Here is a 22,697-nt window from a genome sequence, read left to right on the forward strand (position 1 = left end):
CCTGTTATACTTGCCTGGCACCAGCTGACCTTGCCCTGGTCAGAGGAACCCTCAAGCAAAACATTAAAAACAGAAAGCAGGCGGGGGCCCAGATGCGGTCGACCTTCCCATCAACCAAACCATTCCCAGTGCAGAGGGGAACACAGGAGAGCTTCCACTTCTGCTTGAGGTGCTGGGATCCCATGCTGGTTGGGACCCTAAGAGATGCTGGGCCAAAACCCCCGAAGGGTGCAGGGCTGGGCAAGGCTGCTTGACAGAGATAGGGCAGCTGTGTGACGCTTCACAGGACCACCAAATTTTATTAAAGCCCCAGTGATTCAAAACGCTGAAAGGCCAAACTGCGAGCCTCGGCTTTACTCAAAACTCCGAAGTGGCCGCTCCGTGCCCTCGGCAGCCAGAGAAGCCTAAATGGCTGAATGTATTCTGAGATACCAAATCCTACCCTGGCTATAAGCTGCTTATCAGGCTATTTTAGGGCCTGCTGGTGATGCGTTAGGAGGTGCCTGCTCGCATCTCATGAATATTTATCAGCAGGTATTCAGGTCATAGCCAAAAAGCCAAAAAAAAAAAAGGTATCTCCACTTCTGGAGTAGGACGGGGCAATGAAAATCCGAGCTGCTCCTCAAGAGCAAGGGTGCTGTTCTGGCCTAATCCCCCAACTCTGACGGTCTGAGGCTAAGCGAGGCCCGCTGTTTAACTTTTTGGCGGCAACGTTACCTTGTCATGCAGGTAAAACAGGCAATAAAATCACTGAACGAGGATGGGGGAGGTGGGGTTGGCAGGCTCAGACACGAGGACTATTGATGAAACACTTCAGAGGGGGGGGGGGAAAAGAGGACTGGCTGTGCCACTTAACCTCCCCTCCTGCCTGGGGCAAAGGAAGCCTTCCTGTTTCCGAGGTGGCACTAACTTGGCAGCTCCAGCCTTCTTCGCCAGGAAACGGCCTGACGCAACAGAACTGACGGCTGAGAACCGCTCCACTGATGATTCCTGCCACCTTTCGATGCTCCGTCATAGCTGGCAACCTGCCTTTAAGATCAGAGGGTGGCAGCAGCTGCAGCCGCAGCCCAAGGCTGACCTTCAAGCATCAGAAGCAACAGCAGAATTAGTAGAATTCTTTGCTAAAATATGGGCATGGAGAGGGCAGGGAAGAGACCAAACTCAGTAGGTGACTCGGTGGGGCTCAACGCACGGAGGAAAAACCTCCAGAGCAACCTCTGCCATAAACAGACTTGCACCTACGCAAGGCCCCTTCTCCCAGGCAAGACGGGCGCTCGAATTCCGGCCCATGCGTTGTGCCCCGTGCTGTTAGTGTGAAGAATTCAGCAGAACCCGGGGCTTCTGGCCAAGCGCCCCCTCCCTCAATGAGCCCTTGAGCAGCAGCCCTAGCGTGGGGCCGCCGAGCATCCTTCACAGAAAGAAAACACACTAAACTCCCAGCAGCAGCGCAGGAAAACATGGGCGCTTGCTAGCCCAAGCGAGTGAGGGGCGGGGGAAGTGATATGGCATCGAACAGGACACACAGAACAGGGGCGGGGCGGGGGGGTGGAATAAACCCTGACGCTAAAGTGCAACATGTCCCACATGCTTTGCCATCCGGTGTTGCAAAGAGGAGCCGGCGAGGCTTGGACTTCCAGTTGCTGGAGGAAAGCAGCTTTTTCAACACCGCGGGAGAAAAATTCACACGAGAGTCAGCACTGGAAACTGGAGCCCTTTGGTGCAATACAGAGCGGGGGGGCAGGAGGGAGACTTGGCCATGTCCGTGGCGGTGCGAAAATGCCGCAGCGTCGGGAGCCTTTGGAAGTGGCGGCGGCATCGAGGCAGAGGGAAGTCGGTAACCCCTCGGCGAACTCAAAACCCATCACTTTTTGGCATCTTCAAGATCTGCTCCAGCCCAACGCCTGACGGAACGACGTAGCTTTTTTTCTTCCCTTCTTAAAAACGGAAAAAAAGCTGCCTCTGCTGCGAGGCACAGCCACTTGCCCAGCGAAAGCGGGCAGGCGGTGCCACATATATCCTAGCCAGCATGGATGCGGAGGGAGGAAGCGAGAGGGGAAGGAAGGAGCCGGATTTGTTTCAGCTCCTTTTCGAGATAAAGCAGGAAGAGGAGGGGGGATAAACGAGAAATAACTGGGGGGGCGAGGAGGAAGGGGACGGAAAAGATCCAACTTCACAGCCGGGAGGCCAGGCTCGCCCCTCTAAGACCGGGGAAGCTGGGGAGGGGGTGAAGGGCTCCTCAATGCCGCCTCATTTTCACTTTCCGGGCTGGGCTCCCGTCCTCCTCCTCCTCCTCCTCGCCAAAGTCTTCTGTGTACTCGTGCGACTTCCGCCAATAGTTCTCAGAGCTGAAATGGCTCCGCCTCCGGTGCTTCGGCAAAAGGACCGAGCGCCTGTTCTCCTCCTTATCCATCTCTAAAATCCGAGGTCTGCGGAGAGAAGGAGACGGGCGGGGTGGCCCGGAGGGTTCAAGGGACGTCCAGCGGCTTCCCGGCCGGCCCTCTTCCCTTTTGTAGCTTTGTGGTGGCCTCCCGAGAGCCGCTACAGGCTTGACGGAGGCATCATCACCTTTTCCGCCTCCGCAAAACTGACCCCGACCCCGACCCTTGGGGCCTTCTTACAAACTCCCTCCCAAGTGCTCTTTTTCTCCTTCTACCCAGGAACCACCCTGCAGAAAAGGATAGCTGTGTTCACACAAAACCTTAAACCCGGGTTACTAAAACACTGTAACTCCACTCCCATAATAAGCTGTGGCCAAACACCAGGACAGCTCGGTTTAGCGAACAGGCTAAGCCGGGTTCCCACAAAATGCTGAGCCACGCGCTACCCAACCCCGCTTCAGCCTCATCTAGCATGTTGTGCAAACGTGGCGAACGCATGTCCTTGCAGTTCAGAACTTAGAACCACCATCTTGTGGAAACTCCAAGCTCACCAGCTCCCACCAGATGTGTAGGGACTACAGCTCCCATAATTCCAGAGTTCTGCAAGGTGCAGACCCAGCCACGCTTACGATCAAGAGAAGGCCATCCTGCATATAAGCCCAGACCCAGATGAAGCCAGAGGCAAAATGCCTCTTTTATCAGCACTCCCACAGACCCCAAATGCCAACTTCATCTTGCAGCTGGAAACCCCTTGGGGGGTTCTAGTCTAGGTGCTTCACTCTGGAGCCCAGAACCTGGGAAACGATTGCATTCAGGGGCTATCAAGTGAAGCCGAGATTCTACTCAACCACAGCCTTGCTTCCCCCCTCCCAACACACACTCGCCAGCCCCAGCCTGGCTCCCGAGGAGCCTCTTACCGATGAGCTGCATCAGGGTCTGCTTTGCGATGGGACCTCTTTGGCTTCAGGATGGGGTCCCTGTTGCTCCCCGACAGACGGTCCGAAGCGTAGCCAGGTACCAACACGGAGCTGCTCAGGGATCGTGTCTCCAGCCGGGGAGCATCTAGTCTGGTTCTGGAAGTGTCAGACAACACAATATCATCTCCGCTACCGGGGGCAACTCATCGTGCATACGTCCCGCACCTAACGCTCTATGATCGCTGCGGTGAGATTATTATATGCACAGAGATGGAAAGACTGGACGCTACCCACCGTGGAGGACTGGTTGGTGAAACTGACGGATCCTGCTGAGATGGATAAATTCGCTTCTTCAATTAGACAAACACCTTGTTGCTAGCACCCACGCCGTCAGTTCTCAAATTTTTATTTTTTAAATGTAATTTTATTTTGTATCCCACCTTCATTATTTTTACAAATAACTCAAGGCGGGGAACATACCTAATGCTCCTTCCTCCTCCTATTTTCCCCACAACAACCACCCTGTGAGGTGAGCTGGGCTGGGAGAGAGGGGCTGGCCCAAGGTCACCCGGCCGGCTTTCAGGCCTAGGGCGGGACTAGAACTCCCCGTCTCCTGGTTTCTAGCCTGGAGCCTTAACTACTAGACCAAACTTTCCATTTATCACAATCTGTCAAATTATCCAGTTTTATTTTTCAGGCTGGACATCAAGATATTCTCAGTCTACAAAGCGTATAATAAATGCACCCCTCACAGTCCCGCACGATTCAAGCAAAGCAGTTAGTAAATGGATGCAAAACTATTTGCTCATTTAATTCAAAAAATCATTCCCTGAGAGTGAAAGACAAACATCCAAGTCTCAAATTAAGATTGGTATGCTGATCAGCTGATTAAATAGTCAAGTATTCTGGGAAGCGTAACGACGAGAACTGGCCTGTTCCAGTTTAGAATAACCGCTTTTAAAACAGCAATGTTGCCCTTTGTAGTTAGTAGCTTAAAAATAGCTTCCTCATTTTTAATAATTCATTTTCAGTTTGCTTTTGTTTAAATTCCCTTATGTTTTAAAGAACCTAACCGTTCCCTGCTGACATATTTACCTTAAGACATTGTACAGGTATGAAACATCAGAAGCCACAAAAAGCACGCCAGGGCCAAGGAACTGAGGTGCTCTCTGGTATTTCCATTCCGATCACAACGTTCAAACAGGCTCCAAAGTCTGCCCCGCAGTAAGAGGGCAGTGGAAAATTCTCACAGTCATTCATAAAATCTACTGAGAACCAAGCTGGACCATGGTGTTCTTTGTCTGTGCTTATCCTACAAACCCAGCACGTTTTTTCCCCCGCTCACCTCCAAGTTCATCGACTACTTTTCTGGCCTACAAGAAGATCCCATAAAGACACACTTCAGCTGCCCTGAAGTGTTTACGATCAGGCTAAGGGAAATTCCACTGGAGCCAAACAAGCGCCAGATTGTTCCCCGCAACGTGCTCCTGTTTTTTGGCAAGGGCTGGGTCTCCAGGACTGCGGGAATACAACGTGTGCAAACACCTTGGCACAGAGCTTTGTGCTGCACTGCTGGATAAATGCAGGGGCCAGCTGCTAACCAGCGCAAGGTGCGGGGAGCGTGTGATAGCACTGGAAGATCCATGCTGGCAGCCAGATGCTTCGCACGCACAATTTGAGATGCTGGTGTTGACTTCTGAAGCCCAACAGCGCTAAAGGACCGCCACTCCCAGTACCAACCTGCCCAGGTACTTGAGACCACAAGCGAAGCCCTTCAGAAACGGCCTTCAGAGGGGTGACCACGGCATGCAGGGGAGGGTCTTCCCCAGGGGGGCTCCCAGGCACTGGAATGCTCTCTGCAGGGAGGTGCATTTGTCCCCCTCCCCCCGAACATGTTTTTAACTGTTGATTTTCATGGTTTAGTTCTGGAGGTCATCCTTTTAGTTTATATTCTAGGTTTTGTTTTATTGTTGTAAACCACCTCGAATGCTTATAGGAGCATAACAACGAGGTATAAACTTAAACGGTAATTATTACTGTGCAAAGCCTCAAAGCCCCTGCATGCTCTTCCAACAGCTTTCCTAATACAGATTACTGGAGACACCAATCTCAGAGGTTAACTGAAATAAGATGACACCGTTGCTTCCCTCTTGACTACAGAAGTAATTAATCTATTTCCTGCCTGCAAGAGCTATTTCTGCCTCCTGTTGGTGTGTTGGGGCATGAGATCTTCAAGAGAGAAGCAGAAAGGGGGAAAGGAGACCTTTAGTGTGGTCAGTCTGGTGTGTTTCCAAGTTTTTCAAGCCCTTAGAAAACAAGGCAAGACATTTGTGTGTTAAAAGGCCCTTTCTCAGCCTCCCCCCCACCCCCAATTTCCAGCGGTTCAGTGGTTCGTCAGATGCGACTGCAGAAAGGATCCAAGGAGTCTGCCCTCTCATTAAATGAATGTTTCAAGAGCCAGCATCTCAGAAACAGAGAGGGAGAGAGTGCATGGGTGAGGACAGTCGGCGTGTACCAACTCAGGTGTGGCATCAGAAACCAGCGAAAGTGGCTGGCTTTGATTTTTTTCAGAAAAACAGACGAATAACCTTCTCTTCAAAGAGATTCTGCCACTTACTTCCGAAGGATGATCACTGCTCTCCTCTCCTTGATGTCCTGTGGTCGAATGCAGTGCGTAATTTCGTCAGCTGCGTAGCCACTGTATGAAACAAAAATGCATCAAAAGGGATTTTAGAGCCAATGAGTTTACTCCGGGCCCTCTTCTCAGCCAGTCTACAGCCACAGCCCCTCCTTCCAGGCTTACTAAATATTGTGCCTCTTTCAAACACTGACTGGGCAGGCCTTGCAGAAAAAGTTATTGGGGGCTCTGAAGCCCAAGGGGCTGCCCACATTCTCAATACTACTTGTAGCACTCTGTTGCCTCCCCAAACCCCTATTCTGAGCCACAAATACGGGCCCAACGCAAGTTGGGTCCCCTCGTATGCTCCAGGTCTCCAATCAAGTTGCTTTGAGTTTTCCCAATCACCTTCTGTATCCTGATATTCCACTCTGAGCCCTTTCTGACAGAAGGGCAGATAAGCATCTACCCTGTCCAGCATAATGCTACAGCAGAGAAGATGGAAGACAACAGAACGTAACAGTTCTCGTAGATGTACTGGGACAGCAGCACAAAAATTCAGGTGGCTTTGAAATTCCTTGGCAGGCGGCATTTACACCACAGCATCGTTAAGACCCCAGTGAGCTAGCAAAGACAGGAAAATCTGCCTTTTGCTAGATACCAGGCCACTGCCTGATCCTTCTGTGAAAAAACATCACGCATCAGACGTTCTTGGTCAGTTTGATAAAGTGTTCAACTCAGGAATAGGTTGCTGCCCACAGCTAGTGTGACCGAGTATCTGTGCTCTAGAAGATGGGCCCCCAGAGGTTCAAGGGGCCAGGACAGGTGATGTAGCACAAGTTCAGTGGTATTTTTCAGCCAGCTACCAAAGTCCTAAGATACTTGAGATAAAGTATAAAATTTTGTAGGGCCAACACTGGTTCCAAGAAGATATTCCAAGACTAAACTCCAGTTCTTGCTCTGAAAGTTAACTGGTCAATACTAACTGGTACTCCTTCACTGGTACTAACTGGTACACACATAGAACTATCTATGGTATCCCTGAATGCTGGAAAATACTAAGGCTATGTGTCTCAGGACGTTTTTTAAGGAACATTAATGTGTAAAATAAAAACAGAATGAAACCAATTTGAGGCAAAGCAGATGAGCACAAATTGCAAGATTGGATAGATCAAAAGACTGGGCCAATAAACAGGATTTTGGGCTGGTGTCTCCAGTAGAAGACATTTCCCAGAAACGTCAATGTGGGGGTCATCTTGTCTCTTACAACCAGCCGCTACACCTTGGGAGGCAGGACACTCAAAAAGGGCCCCAGGTTAGCTCCTACGGAGAGTGGAAGCTTTTATTTACAGCCTGGCAACTTCCCTATAAAGCCGTAGTTAAGACTGCCGTTTCATTTCCAGAATTCACTGGAACAGTCATGGCTATTAATCCAACTTTGGCCTGCAGTGGAAACATATGTCAAATGCATTGTAGTCTTCCAATATGAACTACCTCAGCTATTTCAATAGTGCCACAATATGGCTACGTTCTCAATACTTTCATCAGACACAGAAGGTTAACTTCATGCCCGCATCAAGCTTTGGCAAGAACTGGATGGGAAAAGAAACCGAACTGTTCTAATTTGTCCTTAATGCAAAAACTCCTTGCTACCTCTTAAGAGAAAGACATCATTCCAACTGGACTGCAATCAGCGTTGCAACGGCTATGCATAGCGTTCATACCTAACACTTTGTATGGTATTCTTCTCCCACTAAAGAGGAATTTGGGGAGCGATTCTTAAGTTTGGAGACAGAATCATCTTCCAAACCAGCATGAGATGTGGCTTCCAGAGAAGCATTTCAAATGTACGGTAGGGGGAGAACAGGAAACATCGACACTGACTCTCTCCCCCTTTTCCGCACCTCTTTGTAATACCTGAAGTGGAACTTATGGAGCCCACCTCCCTTCCTAAACCAAGCAACTCAGATGCAGGAGCCAACTTGCAGCTGTAAATATGAGAAAGCACAGCCTGGCCATCACACACCGGAGAACCGGGGATGGGTTTTGGGAAGCCACGTTATTGAACCCTAGAAACTGTGGGAACCCGACGGCCATCCACATTCCCCACAGAAGTTCTCTAAACAAAATACAGACGGTTTCTTGCAACCTCTGTAGAGGGCCGCCTTGCCAACAGAGGCCTCTGATCAAGCAGGATTAAGAACCTGTCGCTGTCTGCCTATGCTACCGAGCCACGCCGGATCTAGAAGTGCCTACTTCCTCTCTGACCAAGTGTTCAGACCCAGTACATCCCCTGGATGTGAAGACTCTTCTGGTAGTTTCAAGAAAACCTGAAAGAAGTGGGTGTGTCCCCTTACTGAACCAGCAAAATTCTCAGCCCAGGTGATGTCTTCCTTGGTAGGCTGCCTTTAGGTTAATGCTTGAGAACCCTGTAGCTACTGCCCTCAGACTGAAGTAAACTCCTCGTTTAAAGGGCATTTAATTGCGAGATGTTTGCGCCTCACCTTGGAAACCAGCCTGCCAGAAAATAAATGTCAAGGCACTGCAGGCTGCCCTTGGCCCTATAGTAACCATAGAAGATTCCTGCTCCTAGAAAAAACCCACTGGTTGCCCTGGAAAACTGGCAGAGGCAACCTTGAATAGTCAAGCAGCTCTACAGACAGGTGATTTTGTAAATCTGCTCACCAAACATTTCCCCCAGGCAGATGGGCCAGAATCCCATTCCCCCAACTTGGGAAATCAGGAACACAGGAGGTGGGCGTTAAAACTGTCAAAAAGAAGCACCCATCTTTTTATAAATAAGGCCCTGCTTGACACAGGAAACAGATTAGAATGTCAGAGAGCTACAGTGATTCCCAGCCAGACTTAACAATGAAAAGGCCCAAATACAGGAACACCTGCCATCCTGCAGAAGCAACTCTTAGATAGAAAGAAAAAGCTGTGAAACCAACATCTGCTCAGCTATCTGTGCCATGCAGATATAAACTGGTGAATTAGAAACCTCCTTCTTTGGCTGGGCAGGGCTGAACGGAGTCCACTGTACCAGCAGAGGCAGTAAAGTACATACCAAATGCAATGCCTGCTGGTTGGGTTCATCTGGTGTTGAGCTTTAACTTGCTTTAACCATGTTTGTAGGATCATTGGGAACACATATTTACATAAACCAGAGGTGGGCAACCCATCACCCCAAGATCATGCAGCTAAAATTCAGGGGAAAAATGGCCACATTTCAGCAGGATAGTCTGTTTTTCAGGGTTTTATGTTTTTAAGAGGAAGAATGGGAGTGAGTTGTCCTGGGAGGCCTCCCTTGCCCATCCTCACTTTTAATCCACCTGAAGACCAAAAGATTCAGCAATGGTCCTTTCAGTGATGTGACAGCATCACCAGATAAGCCCTTCAGGGGGTCAGGAGGCAGTGCTGAAGCTCCCAACTCCTCAAATATTGCCCCCCTGCACTTGGCTATAAATCACAAAACACAACGATCGAGTTCACATGACCTAAGCCAAAATTTTAATTTAATGTTAATATGTGACCCGTTATTTTGATAGTGTTGTGCAACTTGGCTGCATCACCAGAGCTGCAAAGAGCTACAGCCAGGTTAACAGAGTTTAAGTCACACGCTGCTTGGAACACAAAAACCAAACTAGAGAAGGTCAAGTACCAGCTGCAAGTTGGCCAACTGAACAAGAATAATTTTTTGCTCCACACACAAGTCAGAAGCTATCAAAATATTCCCAGTTATTATCCTGCCTGAAACTGCTTTGCTACCAGCGCACCTCAGGTTTTCAGTTTATTTTTCTGTGTAGCAGCTTAGCTTCTTCCTGAGAGTTGATGCCACTTTGGCTCCTATGTGAACCTTGGTTAATGTGTGCAAGGCACCCTGGATATAATGCTTAGTTTTTGCTTCTCTTTATTATTAATGCACCTGGGCTATTGGACAAGACCATGCTTAAGCTAAGGAGAGATCTTCCCTCCAGAATTGTGTGGAGATCAGCTTACCAAGGCAAGCAGGGGATCACATTACCCCTCAAAGAGCGTTTCCAAGTGGCAGAAATGTTCACTCCTCAGACCCTCAAAATACCAGTTGCCCTCCATTTACCATGGCAACACCGAATCGTTAGGGAGGTTTGACTCATCCTGGCAGAACACTGGTTTTGGCTTACAAGCCTATAAATACAGTTTGTCACGAGTTTGTCCTGACCCAGCATTTTGTACTCTTTCACACTTAGTGCTTGTGAAGCAGCAGCATCTTCACTAGGCGCTGTCACAGGCAATACTATCTCTTGATTATCTATGATCATCCACCGTTTTACAGAAAAAGAATCAGAGCCAGGAAGCGGTGGGATGTACAGAAAAAATAAGAGCTAAGGATTGCAAGTTCCAGTCGCAGCTTTAGCAGAAATTGCCCTGGATCGCTGAATTATCGTACACTCCTCCAGAAAAAAAGAGGTATGTTTTAGAGAACTAAGTGCATCTGCAGAATCCACCTGATGGGAAAGTACAACCCTCACCCCTTGTTTGTGAACATGGTAAGCAAGTCCTCGCCAGGCCCTCCCAACGGGCCAAAGACAGAGGTTCTGCTGACTCAAGAAAAGACCCTCACGGTCTGGCATGCCAGTGTTAGTTTGCTTCCAAGTGGCAGCTACTGCTTTACTGTATACTGTAGGGGTTGTGTTTTGTTTTTAAAAATACTGCCATGGAGAACTGATCTCAGCTATATAGTTCTCCAATTTGCATTCTGAATGCAAACACAAATTATTAGCTTTGAATTCAGCTGGAAGGTGCACCCTGGGAGTCAAAATAATTCCTGCAGAGATGCAAACTCATACAACCCTTTTCTGAAAGTGCATGAACCAGAGTAGTTTCCCTCCTTCTGCCTTCTGGGTGGGTTCCTGATGTCTGGGGTCTTCTCCCCACACTGCTCTTTCTTCTAATGTACCTATCTTACAGTGAACTGCATTCTACTGTTATGGCTTGGATGCTGCTCATGTCAAGCTTCCTTCTGCTTCTATGGTTTTCAGACTGCCTGCTCTCTGCAAACTCACTCCATGCCAAGTTTGTGGAAGTAAGGAACTCAACTGCACTGCCAGCTGCAATCTAAACGGCACACTTAGTTTACCCCACCAACCAGTCTTTAGTCTTACCTTACCCAAATCTGAGAATGTGCTTTGAAATAACTTCTTTGCGCACAACGGCAGATTGCTGAGGCGGCTTAAACCATATACGGATGCTGGTTCATCACCTTGTCAACTGAGCCTCACTTAAAAGGCTCTGAAGGTTCCCAGAAGACAGCTTGAAAATCAGCCTTTCAATAATCAGGAACCACTTATAGGAAGGCAGACTGAACCAACAAAATCCTCGGTGGCTCATCAAGGAATCTCTATCCAATACTGAAGCCACTCACTCCCTCTCAGGCTGCTCTCCCCAAACTGCAGACAGGGAAAACGGCTTTCATAAAGACGGACGGGGCCCAGAGAACCTTGAGCACTCCAAACACACCAAGCAAAGTGGCTGAGCGGTGAGCCAAGACAGACTCAAAGCTCAGGAGAGCCTCCCGGGTGGCATTTCCTTACCTGAGTACAGTGACACTCCCCCTTCTCACAGGCAGGAAGAAGACTGGCTCGGAGACCCTGATCGGCTTGAACTGGAACTTGCAGCCAAAGCAGAGTGCTGAGTCACTGAAGAACGACACGGACACAATCGGCCTCTCAAAGATGTGGATGGGGTCCACGTGGGAGACTATGCAGCCTCCGGGCTGGTAGTCATTGATCACCGCACTGTTCACAAAGCCCTCGGGGATGACCCGGTGTTCCACCAGCTTGCGAATGACCAGGCCGTGAACCCACTCAGGAATGGTGTCCACTTCCCCACGCGGGTACAGCCGCTCCTGGCCGGGGCCTCGCCTTTGCAGCTGTGACCCGTACGTGTAGCCCTCCCCAAAGAAGTACTTATTCCGGAGTGGGGCCCTGTCCACCGTGTGCTCTTTATAGAGGCCCTTCTCAGCCCTGGAGACCACCTCGTCAATGCGCGCCTCGATCTTGACACATTCCTCAGGGCTGAACAGGCGCAACTGCCGGATGCCGCTTTTGACCTTCTGGGCCTCCTCCTCCTCCTCCTCCTCCCTCTGGGGCTCTTCGGAGTCGGAGGGCTCTGAGTCGGAATTGTTGCGGTGCTTGCGCTTGCGCTCGGCCGCTCCCGCCCCAGCTCCATAGGGGGGCTCTGCAGGATCCCGCCTGCTGCTGCTCTTGTAGCTGTCCCGGTAAGGCATCATTGACTTGAGCTTCTCTCTTAGGTCTGTGTAACCACTCCCAGCCATGGCAAGTCCCCCGGTGGCCGCTGCCCTCCCTATCAAACTCCCTGAGGTGCGGTTCGAAGGGCCGGTGAGTGGGACGCACTGCTAACGTTCATGGCATCGTCTGTCACGGTGGAACAATCTCCGGGGAAAAGAAAGAAAAAAGCCAACAGCTTAGCTCCCACCAAATCAAGGGCCCTTCCAGATGGGCAGGATGCTCCCCGCTTCCAAGAGTCCCCCCTTGCCCCCAGAGCAGGGGCAAGGGGACCCAGCGTCTCGTGAGAAAGCTACGTATTCGGTTTCAGCCCAAGCACTGAAACAAGACGGGCACCGAGCCCAGCATTTCCGCCTGCAGCAGAACCAATCTGACTTCCCCGATGTGTGCCAAGACAACGGAGACCTTGTCTGCAGAGAGAAAAGTTACAGAATACGGTCACAGTGCTGAGAAAAGGTTTCAGCATAAGACAGCCCTTGTGCACCACTCCACCCACATCGCCCCCAACAGCCCGGCCTGCCAGCCTTTACCCGGCTCGGGGCAAACGAGCTCTCCCTTCAGCGATGAGCTGTGGGTCCCATTTTAACCATGGATAAAAGTTAGGAAGTGCTGACCGGAAAAAGGGAAGAGAGGACAGGCTCTGCTTCAACTGTACTTCCCCTCCAGCCAGCCAGACTTCCCCCGCGTTCGACCTGCTCAGCTACACCTTACTCCTTCCAACCTCCCGCCTCAGCAGCGAGCGATGCCCCGTGACGACACCAACAGGGAAATCGCAGCGTTCCCGGCCGCGCGTATCCTCCGCCGGGGAAGGACGGGGGAAAGTGACTCAGGCAGGCTAGCCTGGCCGGGAAGTTCCCGCCGGCGCCCACCCCCTTCCCGCCCGCGAGCAGGGACGGAGGCAGCCCCTCCTCTGCGGATCCGAGGCCCTTCCGAGCCGCCCCCCGGCAGACTTTGCTCTCCGCTCCTCATCGCCCCCCCGGGGGAAAAGGAGGAGGGGGCTGCCCCCAGGGAGGGGCCCAAGAGAGGAGCCGCGCGGCCCTCTCCTCTCCGGCAAGCTTTCCGGCAGGGGATGCTCCTCCCCGGGGGCGCCCCAAGGCCCCCCAGAGGAAGAACCCCGCCGCCCCCCGACCTCGGGGGCGTCCTCCGCCCCCCCACCTGTCACGTGCTCGCCAAGGAACCGAGGAGGCCCTCCACCCGGGGGGGCAACCGGCCGACCCCCGGGATGCAGGGGGGCCCCGCGGCTGCGGGCCGGGACCCCGGGCAGAGAAGGGGGCGCGAGAGGGCAGCCGCCCGCCGGCCCCCCGGAGGGGAACGGCCCCGCCAGGCCGAGGGAGTCCCGCGACGGCGGGGCGGGCGGGCGGGAAGCGGCGCCGGGGCCCTGCCCGGCCGGACTCACCGCGCTCCGGCCGGCTCTCCCGCCCTCAGCACGCGCCGCCCGAGTCCGGCTCCAGCCGCAGCGCCGGCCCGGCTCCCTCCATGGCGGCGCAGGCCCGGCGAACGAGGGGACGGGGCGACCACCGCTGCTCCCACTGCCCGGACGGCTCGCTACGTCACCCGCGGCCGGCCCGACATTATAAATAACTTCGGGGCATCCTCCTCCGCCTCCTCCCCCTTCTCCTCACAGCGCAAACCGCGCCTCCCGCGCAGGCGCAGGCGCCGGCGCGCGTCATTGCGCAGCCGCAGCCCAGCCCCGCCCCCGGCCGCACTCCGAAAGGAAGCGGACTCCCGCCTGGGCGGTCACTGCGCATGCGCGCTAGGGCTCGCCACCAACGAGTGGGCGGGTAGAGCGGCACGGGAGGCGGCTTCACGCTCGGAACGCTTCCGCGGGAAACTCTTTTTGCCGCCCCCCTCGCCCTTTTCTTAGGGCAGACAAATGCAAATCAGGAAGAAAACTGCAGGCGTTGCCGGCTGGTTGCAAAACTCCCCTCCCCTCCCCTCCCCTCCCCTCCCCTCCCCTCCCCTCCCTTCCGTTCCGTAAAGGTTACGCAACGGGTTTTTTTCCTACGGCAGCCGGAAATTCAACCAGCCTGCAAAATTCATGCGTGAAAGGGCGGCTTGAAGGCCTTGGAGGTAACCCATTGCGCATGCTCAGCTGGAGAAGGGCGCAGGCGCACAAAGCCTCGCTGCCTCGGCTGCCCACGCAGCCTCTCGCCGGGCGGTGGGAATGCGCGGGGCGGAGCTTACGCCGAGGGACTTTGAAGTGAGGACGAGGCGGGGCCGCCTTGGCGCCGATTGGCTACGCTTCCCCCGCCAGGCGCGGCCTCCTGAAAAGGCTGCCCGCTGATTCGCCGAAGTGAAATCCGCGCGCGGGAGACCCGCGGAGTTGAAGAAGATGGTGTCTCTTCGGAGCGCCTCCCGTGATGCCTTGCGGAGGCGATTCTGGCCAACCCTGAAGCATTGTGGGAAACTCCTTTCCCAGATGCTTCCAGGCAGGCTGCAGGCAGGACTCCTTGGACTCCCAGTCCCATCATCTCCAGCCAGCCCTTCGGAGCATGCTCGCAGGCCCTAAATGGGTCTGGGTGGCAATACAGAGTGCAGAAAGAACCTCTGCCTGCCTCCCTTCACTGAGGGCATCCTGGCTGTGCCCACCGAGCCAGTTGAGAAGCACCATGGAAGGGGCTGCCCCGTGTGAGCCCTGTTTTTAGCTCTGGGGAGTGGAGATGCCCGGGGATGGGAGACCACTAGGAGATCCCAACGGCATCAGGGACCATGCAAAAGCAGGAGGAGGAAATGGGAACCAACTTCCATAATCCGGCTGAGCATGGAGTCACCAGGGGCTGATCCTGCCCAAATGAAGCATCGCTTTTGGGAGCCAAGCTTAGAGCAAGGGTGAGGGGAGGAAGAGCCACCCCAGAACTCTGCTCTTCTGGCTGCAGGGAGGCGGAAGAAACAATGCTGCTTATCTTGCATTGCTCGAGGCTGCAGACCACCCCTGCCGTCACAGCTGCAGAAAGACCTTCCTGCTCACTGGCTCGCAGGTCATGTTAATTTCAGAAAAATCCCTGGGAGGCCAGATGAGAGGAAGTGGAAGTGTGCCCAGGCTCCCTGACCTTGTTTTGCCCTTAGCTCTGGGATCTTGTCCTTGAAACCGAACCCTGAGTAATAGCCGTCTTGCTGCAAGTCCTAATCAATGGGGAAACTGAGCAGACTCCACTGAACTCGTGCTATTAAGCACGTTGGTGTCTTTCTTCACCTGGAAGAAAGCCGGTCGGATGTCACAATTCCAAACCCACTATTTTGTACAGCCGCCATGTCCTACCTTAACACGAAACCCAAAATTTTTAAGCAATGTAGATTAAAGTCGCTTCTGTCCCCAGCCCGGGTTAGGGGCCCTGAAGCTTAAGCTTCATTAGTTTCATAGTAGATCCGTCCCTGAACCCATGGGCTGTTAGGAAATTTGGAATAATTTTGACCTAGCTGAGCAACAAAGCCAACGAAAGATTCACTCGTTGGTAGAAAACCTAATTTGAGTTCTGTGGACATAGGGAAAGGATATATTACCATAGTACTTTGAACCATAAACTGGTCAACACACTTCAAGCATGTATATGAGCAAAACTAGCTGTGGGTTTTTATGTTGTGGGAACCCAGTCGACTGGGCTAATTCGGTAAACCATGGTGAAAATTATCCAAGCATATTATACAAATGCAGTCAAAGAATTCTCTCTCAGATTTAGGGGCTTCAAGAGATGAGCAGCAAGCATATAGAACTTTTTTTTTTTAACTTTATCCTCCTATGGGATGCATAGAGGCTTAAGATTTATGGTAGGAGCTCACAATTGCTTTCCTCCATCCACATACGACTTGATTTTGTTAGTGCCCATATTTGAGATTTTCTCTGACTTGATTTTGAAGTCCCAACAGGTGAGCAATGAATGAGAGACTTTTGGGCATAGAAGTAAAAGGACACTGTTAATTTGCATTGTGAACAGTAACCCATGAATAATATAATTGGGATGTACAAGTATTATAAAATAAAGATGATGGAACATTTATTTGAGATGGTGACATGTGCAGTATGTCATTTCTTCTAAATATAGATCAACTGCTTTTATCATGAATAAATAAAGAGCTACAGTTTGGGGACACATACCATGAAATAGGAGAATAATTATTTTAAAGAAACAATAATTCTAAAAACCCTTTTTTGAATATAAACAGCCTGAATACAAACAATAGATGAATCATCGTATTTTGCTCAGACGTTTCTACACAACATCTGGCCAACAGCTGTTGGAAACAATATTGAGCCAGGCGCAAACTTGGCCTGATACAGCACAGCAATTTCTTGCTTCGGCCTTAACCACAAATTTTCACCCAAAGGAGAATTTGGTGTCTGGCTGATCTCTTGCTGGCTGAGTAAACCTGCTAATATAGGATAGTCTGCATGAAAAATCAGAGGATGCAGAAATTCTAGTCCACGTGAAAAAAATAGAGGATGCTGTTAAGAACCAGCTGGAATTGCTGGCAAGTTAGGTGATTCCTCTTCAATTACAGCAACTGAAAGATGCTGGGAAGACCAGCATATATTGCATCACACAGCTTGCTGGGAGCTATTGCTGCTTGTGTGATGGTCCCAGTACCAGGATCTTAAAGCCTGACAGTTTGTTTTCTCAGGTTTAAACACCCAATTTCATGTGCAGGCAGGATAGTAATGTGTATTATCCATGTCTACTTGGCTGGTAGTGTTAATGTTCTTGAGAACCTAGTCTTGATATAAAAACTCCAACCTTCTTAAGCTTCCCCAAGTCACTGATTTTGAGGACTCTAAGAGGCAAAGCATACATTCCAAACCTGTGTTAAGAACACAGCCACTGGCTGCACCTGAAGCTGAGGTATCCAGTGAGTGGCTAGCCCAGTGTTCCTCAACCGTGGCCACTTGAAGATGTGTGGGGAATTCTGGGAGTTGAAGTCCACACATCTTCAAGTGGCCAAGGCTGAGGAACACTGGGCTAGAGTAGTAGATTAAGGTTGGGGAGACCCATATTTCAATCGTTGCTCAGCAGAGATGCTGTCTGAGCATGGACAAGCCACAATATCTTGGCCTGGTGCACTAATCATAGACATGGAAGAAAAGGTGGTGTGTTTGTGTGCATGTGTGGTGGTGCTGAGGGAACAGGCATGCCATCTTTTGGTCCTGGAGGGAAGGTGGAATACAGATTTAAGGAAGGCATCTAATAACATCCTATGGCGTGGTAATAAATGGAAATGCAATGACACCATGACAGAAACGAAGAAGTCCCATGTCTCTTCCACTACACTGGTTGCAGGGCTGGTGTTGGGATCAGCAAAGGTCCCTCCGGGTTTCTGTCCTTAAGCCTCCTGCCTTCTCCTTGTAGCCCATGCTTTAGTAAGTGTGCTAAAAACTACGCAAAAGCATTGCCTTTCTCCACTTGCTTCACTAGTTCTGGGTGGATGGGGCCTGGAGGGATTGGCCAGCGAAATGGACAGGATGAGATGCCCTGGGGTCACTTGCTCTCATCCATGCATTCCCTCCCCTAAATCTGGAGATGGCAATGGGGACATCATTGAGCTCTCCAGGAAAAGCTGTTGACAGCTCAGAGGTATCTTCCAGGCTGGTTTAGAGTAGGACCAAGCTCTGTTCTGGAATCTGGAAGAGAGAGATGCAGAACAGCAGATCCGGTCACAACAAAGTAATCTCGCTTGGGGGCAGCGTCAGCCGCTTTTCACGTGCATGCAGCAGGCTCTCCATGTGGGTGGCAATGACACGACACAGTTCCAGGCCCTGTGGGGAGAAAGAGGGCACAGCAGAAGTCAGAATGTACCTCTCAAGGGTTGATTCCCTGCTTTAAAAGCTGCATGATCTGCCATGGTGGGTTGTCCAGCTCCTCCAGTTCCATCAACTTCAGCAAAGAGACCCCATCCTTTCAAGTTTCTTTTCTACTGCCTTTGGATACCTGGGAGGATCACCTCTTCCAGATCTGCCCACAAAAGTCATTTTTCCAAGACCTTGGTCCTTTCTATTGTAAGAAAGCCTAAGTCCATGTGATGGGATATTTTTAAACTTGACTTTTAAATCATTAGCCTATTGGCACAGGGAACAACTTCATTTGAACTCTAAAGTATGATGTACAGTATATTGAGGGTGCTGCGTAAATAAATATGGCCAAAGTTTTCATAAGAAATAGAATAGCTTAGCTGTTAACATTAATTCTAATATTACTAATAATAATGGCAGGAGCTCAAAGTTCCTGGTGCTGTACAAAAAGGTAAAACAAAATAAAAATAGCAAGACTGAGCTGATTGGTAAAAATTGTGCTCCTTTAACGGTTGTGGCTGAAAAGCCCTACCTTATTAGCTTCCTCAACCTGCCACTTTCCAGATATGTGGAATCTGAAGGCCATGTGGATATGGAAGTCCGTCTGGGAGTGATGATCCCAGGATATCTGGAAAGCTCCAGGTTACAGAAAGCTGATAAAGTTTCTTGCAATTTTTCTTAATTCATGAGTTTTTGTCCTGAACTGAAAGCAGTGGAATTACAGTGTACAAAACCACAATTTAGGGGGGAAAAGTTCAGAAACTATGGGTTAACTCAACTTGTAAATGATTCTTCTGAGATAGGAGCGCACTCTGTTTATGAGGCAGGATTGCAACTTGGAGACGGAAGAGCAATGCCAAATTTCAGCAGTTCGAATGCTCTCCCATCCCAAGCTCACAAGTAGATCCTAGATCCACACCCGCCCCTCCCAGCCCCTCCGGTAGAACTTGGACAGCCATCTTGCCCTACTTTGCAGGTGTGGGGTAAGGATAGCAATATAAACAGGTGAAGCATCTGGAACGCTTCAAATGCTGTACCCCAATACCTTATCAGTATTATTATGAGAAAACCACCTACCATCTGAAGGTTAAGCTTCACAAAGCCAGTGGAAGGAGACAGGGGAGGAGACAGAAAGAGACAGAAAGAGAAAGGAGGAGAACGAGTTAAGCTTATTTCACAGAGTTTCAACACATTTCCAACAAAGCCAAAATACGTCTATCATATCATGGAGCCCATGTTCTGAAAAGATGGGCCAGATCTGCTGCATTTGTAACTGTAAGGCAGTTTAAATAAAAAAAAAAAAAAGAATTCTGGCTGCAGAGTCAAATCTAGGGTCCTGTTCAAATAATGGGTTTGAACTCTGCATCTTTCTTTTCCTGCTTGTCTTTCAGACTTTTTTCTTTCTTTCAAACTTGCTTTGGCAAGCATTTTGCCCGACAAACAGCACCTGGAAGTTTTGAATATTTCCTTCCATGTGTATGGGGTTGTGCACAGAGGCCAGCTTAAGTCTGAAAAATCCCTCTCTAGCTTCCACAAGAATCTGCCTGAGCAGCAACTCCTTAACTTTTTATTTTTTTAAAATTCAGTAATTTGAATGACAGCCCTAGACCTGTGGAACCACCTCCTTGCACCTGGGCCTGCCGTGGAGAAATTGCTCTGCCATCCTGGAGCTGCGTTTCCCTTCCTCTACCTGCTTCAGCTGCAGCTGTGTGATCCGGCAAGACATCAAGTCTCCCAGCATAATCTCCACGTTGGGGTAGCTGGACCCGGCCGGGGCTCGCTGGGTGCGAGTAGAGTGGATCTCCTTCAGAGCGAACGTTGCAATGGGCTCCTGGTGCAGCGGAAGAGAAACTTGTTGGAAGGAGGGTAGGCCAACCATAAGGCTGCTGATGTCCCCCCAGGCCCTCGCTGTCCACTGTTGCTAAGAACCGGAGAATCCCAGGCCCCAAGCTGTTGTTTTGCCCCCACATCCTGGATGTAGTCAGTTGTGAGAACTACGAAGCAGGGGACCAGCTGGCCTCCCGGAGTGTGGGTGCTCCATCGCTGGAGGTTTCCAAGGAAAGGTTGGACAACCGTTGGTCTGAGATGGTATGAGGACTCCTGCCTTGGCAGGGGGTTGGACAAGAAGACCTCCAAAGGTCCCTTCCAACCCTACGATTCTATGGTTCTAATTTACTGCTCACGCCCATCACGCTCCAGTCTTGCATGAAGCCAAGAATGTTCCTGCAGAGATTCTCCCACAAAACAGCTCTTTGGAATCTCCCAACCCCCTCTGCCCATTTGGCCCCTGGAGGACTCCCTCCCTCTCTACTGTTCTTCCTTTGGGGTACATATATTGTGTGATTGTGAATGGAATGTGTTTGTGTGGGTGCATGCACTTGCAGAATATATTCTAAAGTAGTTAGTAAACAATCAATTATGTTCCTGTCTTGTTCAGTGGGAGCTTCGCTGTCCATGTTCTGATGCCGCATATGAGATCCTTTATATTTTGCAGCGGAGATGCCATCATTTTTATTATCCTGTGGGATCATCTGCTGGTAAGCCACTGGCAGGCTTTCCCTGATGCCCAAGGAGAGGCGTTAAGACCAAGCATCCTTTCCTTCGGAGAAAGTCAGCAAGCAGCTGAGCAGAAGGAAGCATCTTGAAATGTCAAAGGAATGAACATGCAATGCCTACATGAGTTTCCTTGTTGAGAAAATTCAGCCCATTCTGGTTCACGGCCAGGATGCACGGGGAAATGATGGTGTTGTTGCTGCAGCTCTGGATGTAGAAGAACGAAGAGCCAAACGTGGGGAAAGCGCTCAGGAGCCCTGCAACGAATGGAGGTCAACCATCAGCACCGAGAAGGGGACCTGAACCAGGAGGCCGAGATGCTCCTTGCCCAGTGAAGAATAGAACCCAGGAATAAGATGGTTCAGCACATGCTTGTGGAAAGCTCTTCCTTGAACCAAGGTTTGCAAACCCGGGGAACTGTGTGAGGATTAGTTGTTTAGAAGACATTCGAATCACTAGAGGACTCTTAGAGCATGAATAAGAAATCAAGGACTTCTTAGTGAGCGGATATCTTGCTCACGTGCTTGATACTCATCTCAGGAGAGAATTATTTCTTCCAGAAATCACATCTCCTGGAAGCCTCTGGTCACTGCTTTCCAAAACAACCATTGGACCCTTGAATCCAGACAGATGACCAGGGCTCTTTCTGTTCGAACCCTTAGTCAACCCTCCTTGTATGTTTATTGTGCGGCTGCCAGAGAATCCAGGTGATTAACAACCAAAAACTCTTGTAACAATAAACACAGGACTATGTTCCATTGCAGGCGTTTCTTTTTGCCAACTCGCATTCTTGCAGCTTAATCCCAGAATGCTGGCTGGCCTGCCCTCCCTTCCTGGCCCCTTTGTAAGAAAAGGCCTTACCTAAGAACTGTGCCCGGGCCTGGTGGGCACTCAAGGCCTGTGCTTGTTGCAAGTAGGGGGCAACCATGTCCAACCACGCCTGAGCCGTCTGCAGATGGTAGAATTGGGGTGGGATGTAATCCTGAATTTCCGGTCTTGGAGGGGGAACAGAAGCACAAGGTGAAAAGTCACAGACAGCTGAGGAAATGGGGGCATAAGGTGCTAAAGTTTCCATAAAGGGGGCCTCCACCAAGCCTCCTCTCCTCCAAGCCAAGGAGATGGAGGTTAGCCATCCCAAGGAGACGCTATGGCCTCGCACCCAGGATGTGAAGAGGGGACCACCCCAGCCAGCATCTGCCTGCTCCGCGTGGACTCCCAGGAGACAGCCACCCTCTTGCCTGCAGCATCAGCCTTGGCCAAGCACCACCATATCCCAAAGCCACCTACGGGGTTGCCAGGCCCTTCACCCAGAGCTGCAGAGCAGCCAATTTGGAGACTTGCTGGAACTGTTGTTCACTTGGCTTTGCAGAAGACGAGATACTGAAGAGACCTTTCAGATAGTCAGGTAGCACCTGTTGGAGAGACACCAGGAAAACCCCACAGTGACGTAGTGACTGCCATTTAGCGGCCTTAACCCAGCTTGATACCCTCCAGGTGAGTTTTGTGGGGAGGACAGCAGATGAAGCTTGACCCACTTGGAAAAGACCAGCTTGCAGAAGGCTGTGTTCTGCAGTACAAGCTACACAATGTATTCTAAAGTATTTTCATACTGCATGGCTTTGCATGATTGTATCGTATTAGTTGGATGTTTCAGTATTTTACTGCATTTAAATGTGGGTAGGACAGGCACTCTACTTTAACTAATGAAATCAGGTTAACTTAAGGAGGGTGCTTGAGTCTTTCCAAAGCAGAACAAGGTCCCCGGTTGCCCTGAATTTTTCCTCCAAATGCTTCCTGAAAGGATTTCACCTGATTGTAATGGATGGTGACGTAGAGCTCGTTGTCGAATTTCAGCGGCTGGGTCCAAATCACACGCCGGTACCAGAACATGTAGCTGCTGTCCACATTCTCCATTTCCATGGCAACGTCAAGGATGTACTCCCGCCTGTCCAAAGGCCGGACATTCTGATCTGGGATGGGGAAATTGGGACACCCAATTTTTTGAAGCAACCTACACAGCAAAGTGGGGAGGTCTGGTGGATGGACCAGCTGGCTCTTTGCAACTCCACGCACAAGGCCAAGTATCTGGTAAAGGGAACATCTACTTTTTTCCTGCTTAGACCGAGAGAAAGAGAACCACATCTCTTGGCTTTAAATCTATGCATC

At 50.6% G+C, this 22,697-nt stretch overlaps 2 protein-coding genes across 3 annotated transcripts in view; both read right to left on the reverse strand.

Annotated features, from left to right (window-relative positions):
- Positions 1-518: 518 nt before the first annotated feature.
- On the reverse strand, positions 519-13,810 carry ALKBH5 (alkB homolog 5, RNA demethylase). 2 transcript variants are annotated; one of them, XM_063314692.1, is made up of 5 exons: positions 13,596-13,810; positions 11,486-12,609; positions 5,913-5,993; positions 3,296-3,451; positions 519-2,426 (listed from the first exon to the last, which is right to left on the reverse strand). In XM_063314692.1, exons 2-5 carry the CDS (start codon positions 12,226-12,228, stop codon positions 2,237-2,239), a joined length of 1,170 nt encoding a protein of 389 aa, XP_063170762.1. In that variant the 5' UTR covers positions 12,229-12,609; positions 13,596-13,810; the 3' UTR covers positions 519-2,236. The 2 variants fall into 2 exon arrangements, with proteins under 2 accessions (XP_063170762.1, XP_063170761.1); XM_063314691.1 differs by having other exon boundaries at positions 11,486-12,604; positions 13,592-13,810.
- A 3,344-nt stretch (positions 13,811-17,154) lies between these two features.
- MYO15A (myosin XVA) overlaps positions 17,155-22,697 on the reverse strand; it is a 57,623-nt gene continuing 52,080 nt past the window's right edge. The window contains exons 61-66 of the mRNA XM_063315061.1: positions 22,341-22,501; positions 21,819-21,943; positions 21,393-21,526; positions 20,655-20,788; positions 19,669-19,809; positions 17,155-17,945 (exon numbers count right to left, since the gene is read on the reverse strand). Of these exons, the coding sequence (XP_063171131.1) occupies positions 17,844-17,945; positions 19,669-19,809; positions 20,655-20,788; positions 21,393-21,526; positions 21,819-21,943; positions 22,341-22,501 (797 nt within the window). The 3' untranslated portion in view covers positions 17,155-17,843. The remainder of the gene's footprint in view (positions 17,946-19,668; positions 19,810-20,654; positions 20,789-21,392; positions 21,527-21,818; positions 21,944-22,340; positions 22,502-22,697) is intronic.

This window comes from Candoia aspera, chromosome 14 (assembly GCF_035149785.1).
Source record: "Candoia aspera isolate rCanAsp1 chromosome 14, rCanAsp1.hap2, whole genome shotgun sequence".
Lineage (NCBI taxonomy): Eukaryota > Metazoa > Chordata > Lepidosauria > Squamata > Boidae > Candoia > Candoia aspera.

Bases quoted from the DNA above. Each gene is read 5' to 3' on its own strand.
- ALKBH5 (XM_063314692.1), bottom strand. From the start codon at position 12,228: ATGGCTGGGAGTGGTTACACAGACCTAAGAGAGAAGCTCAAGTCAATG. The intron at 5,994-11,485 runs GTAAGGAAATGC...TGTTTCATACAG, and splicing joins GGGAGTGTCACTGTACTCAG to TGGCTACGCAGCTGACGAAA. The intron at 2,427-3,295 runs GTAAGAGGCTCC...TTCTCTCCGCAG, and splicing joins GACCCTGATGCAGCTCATCG to ACCTCGGATTTTAGAGATGG.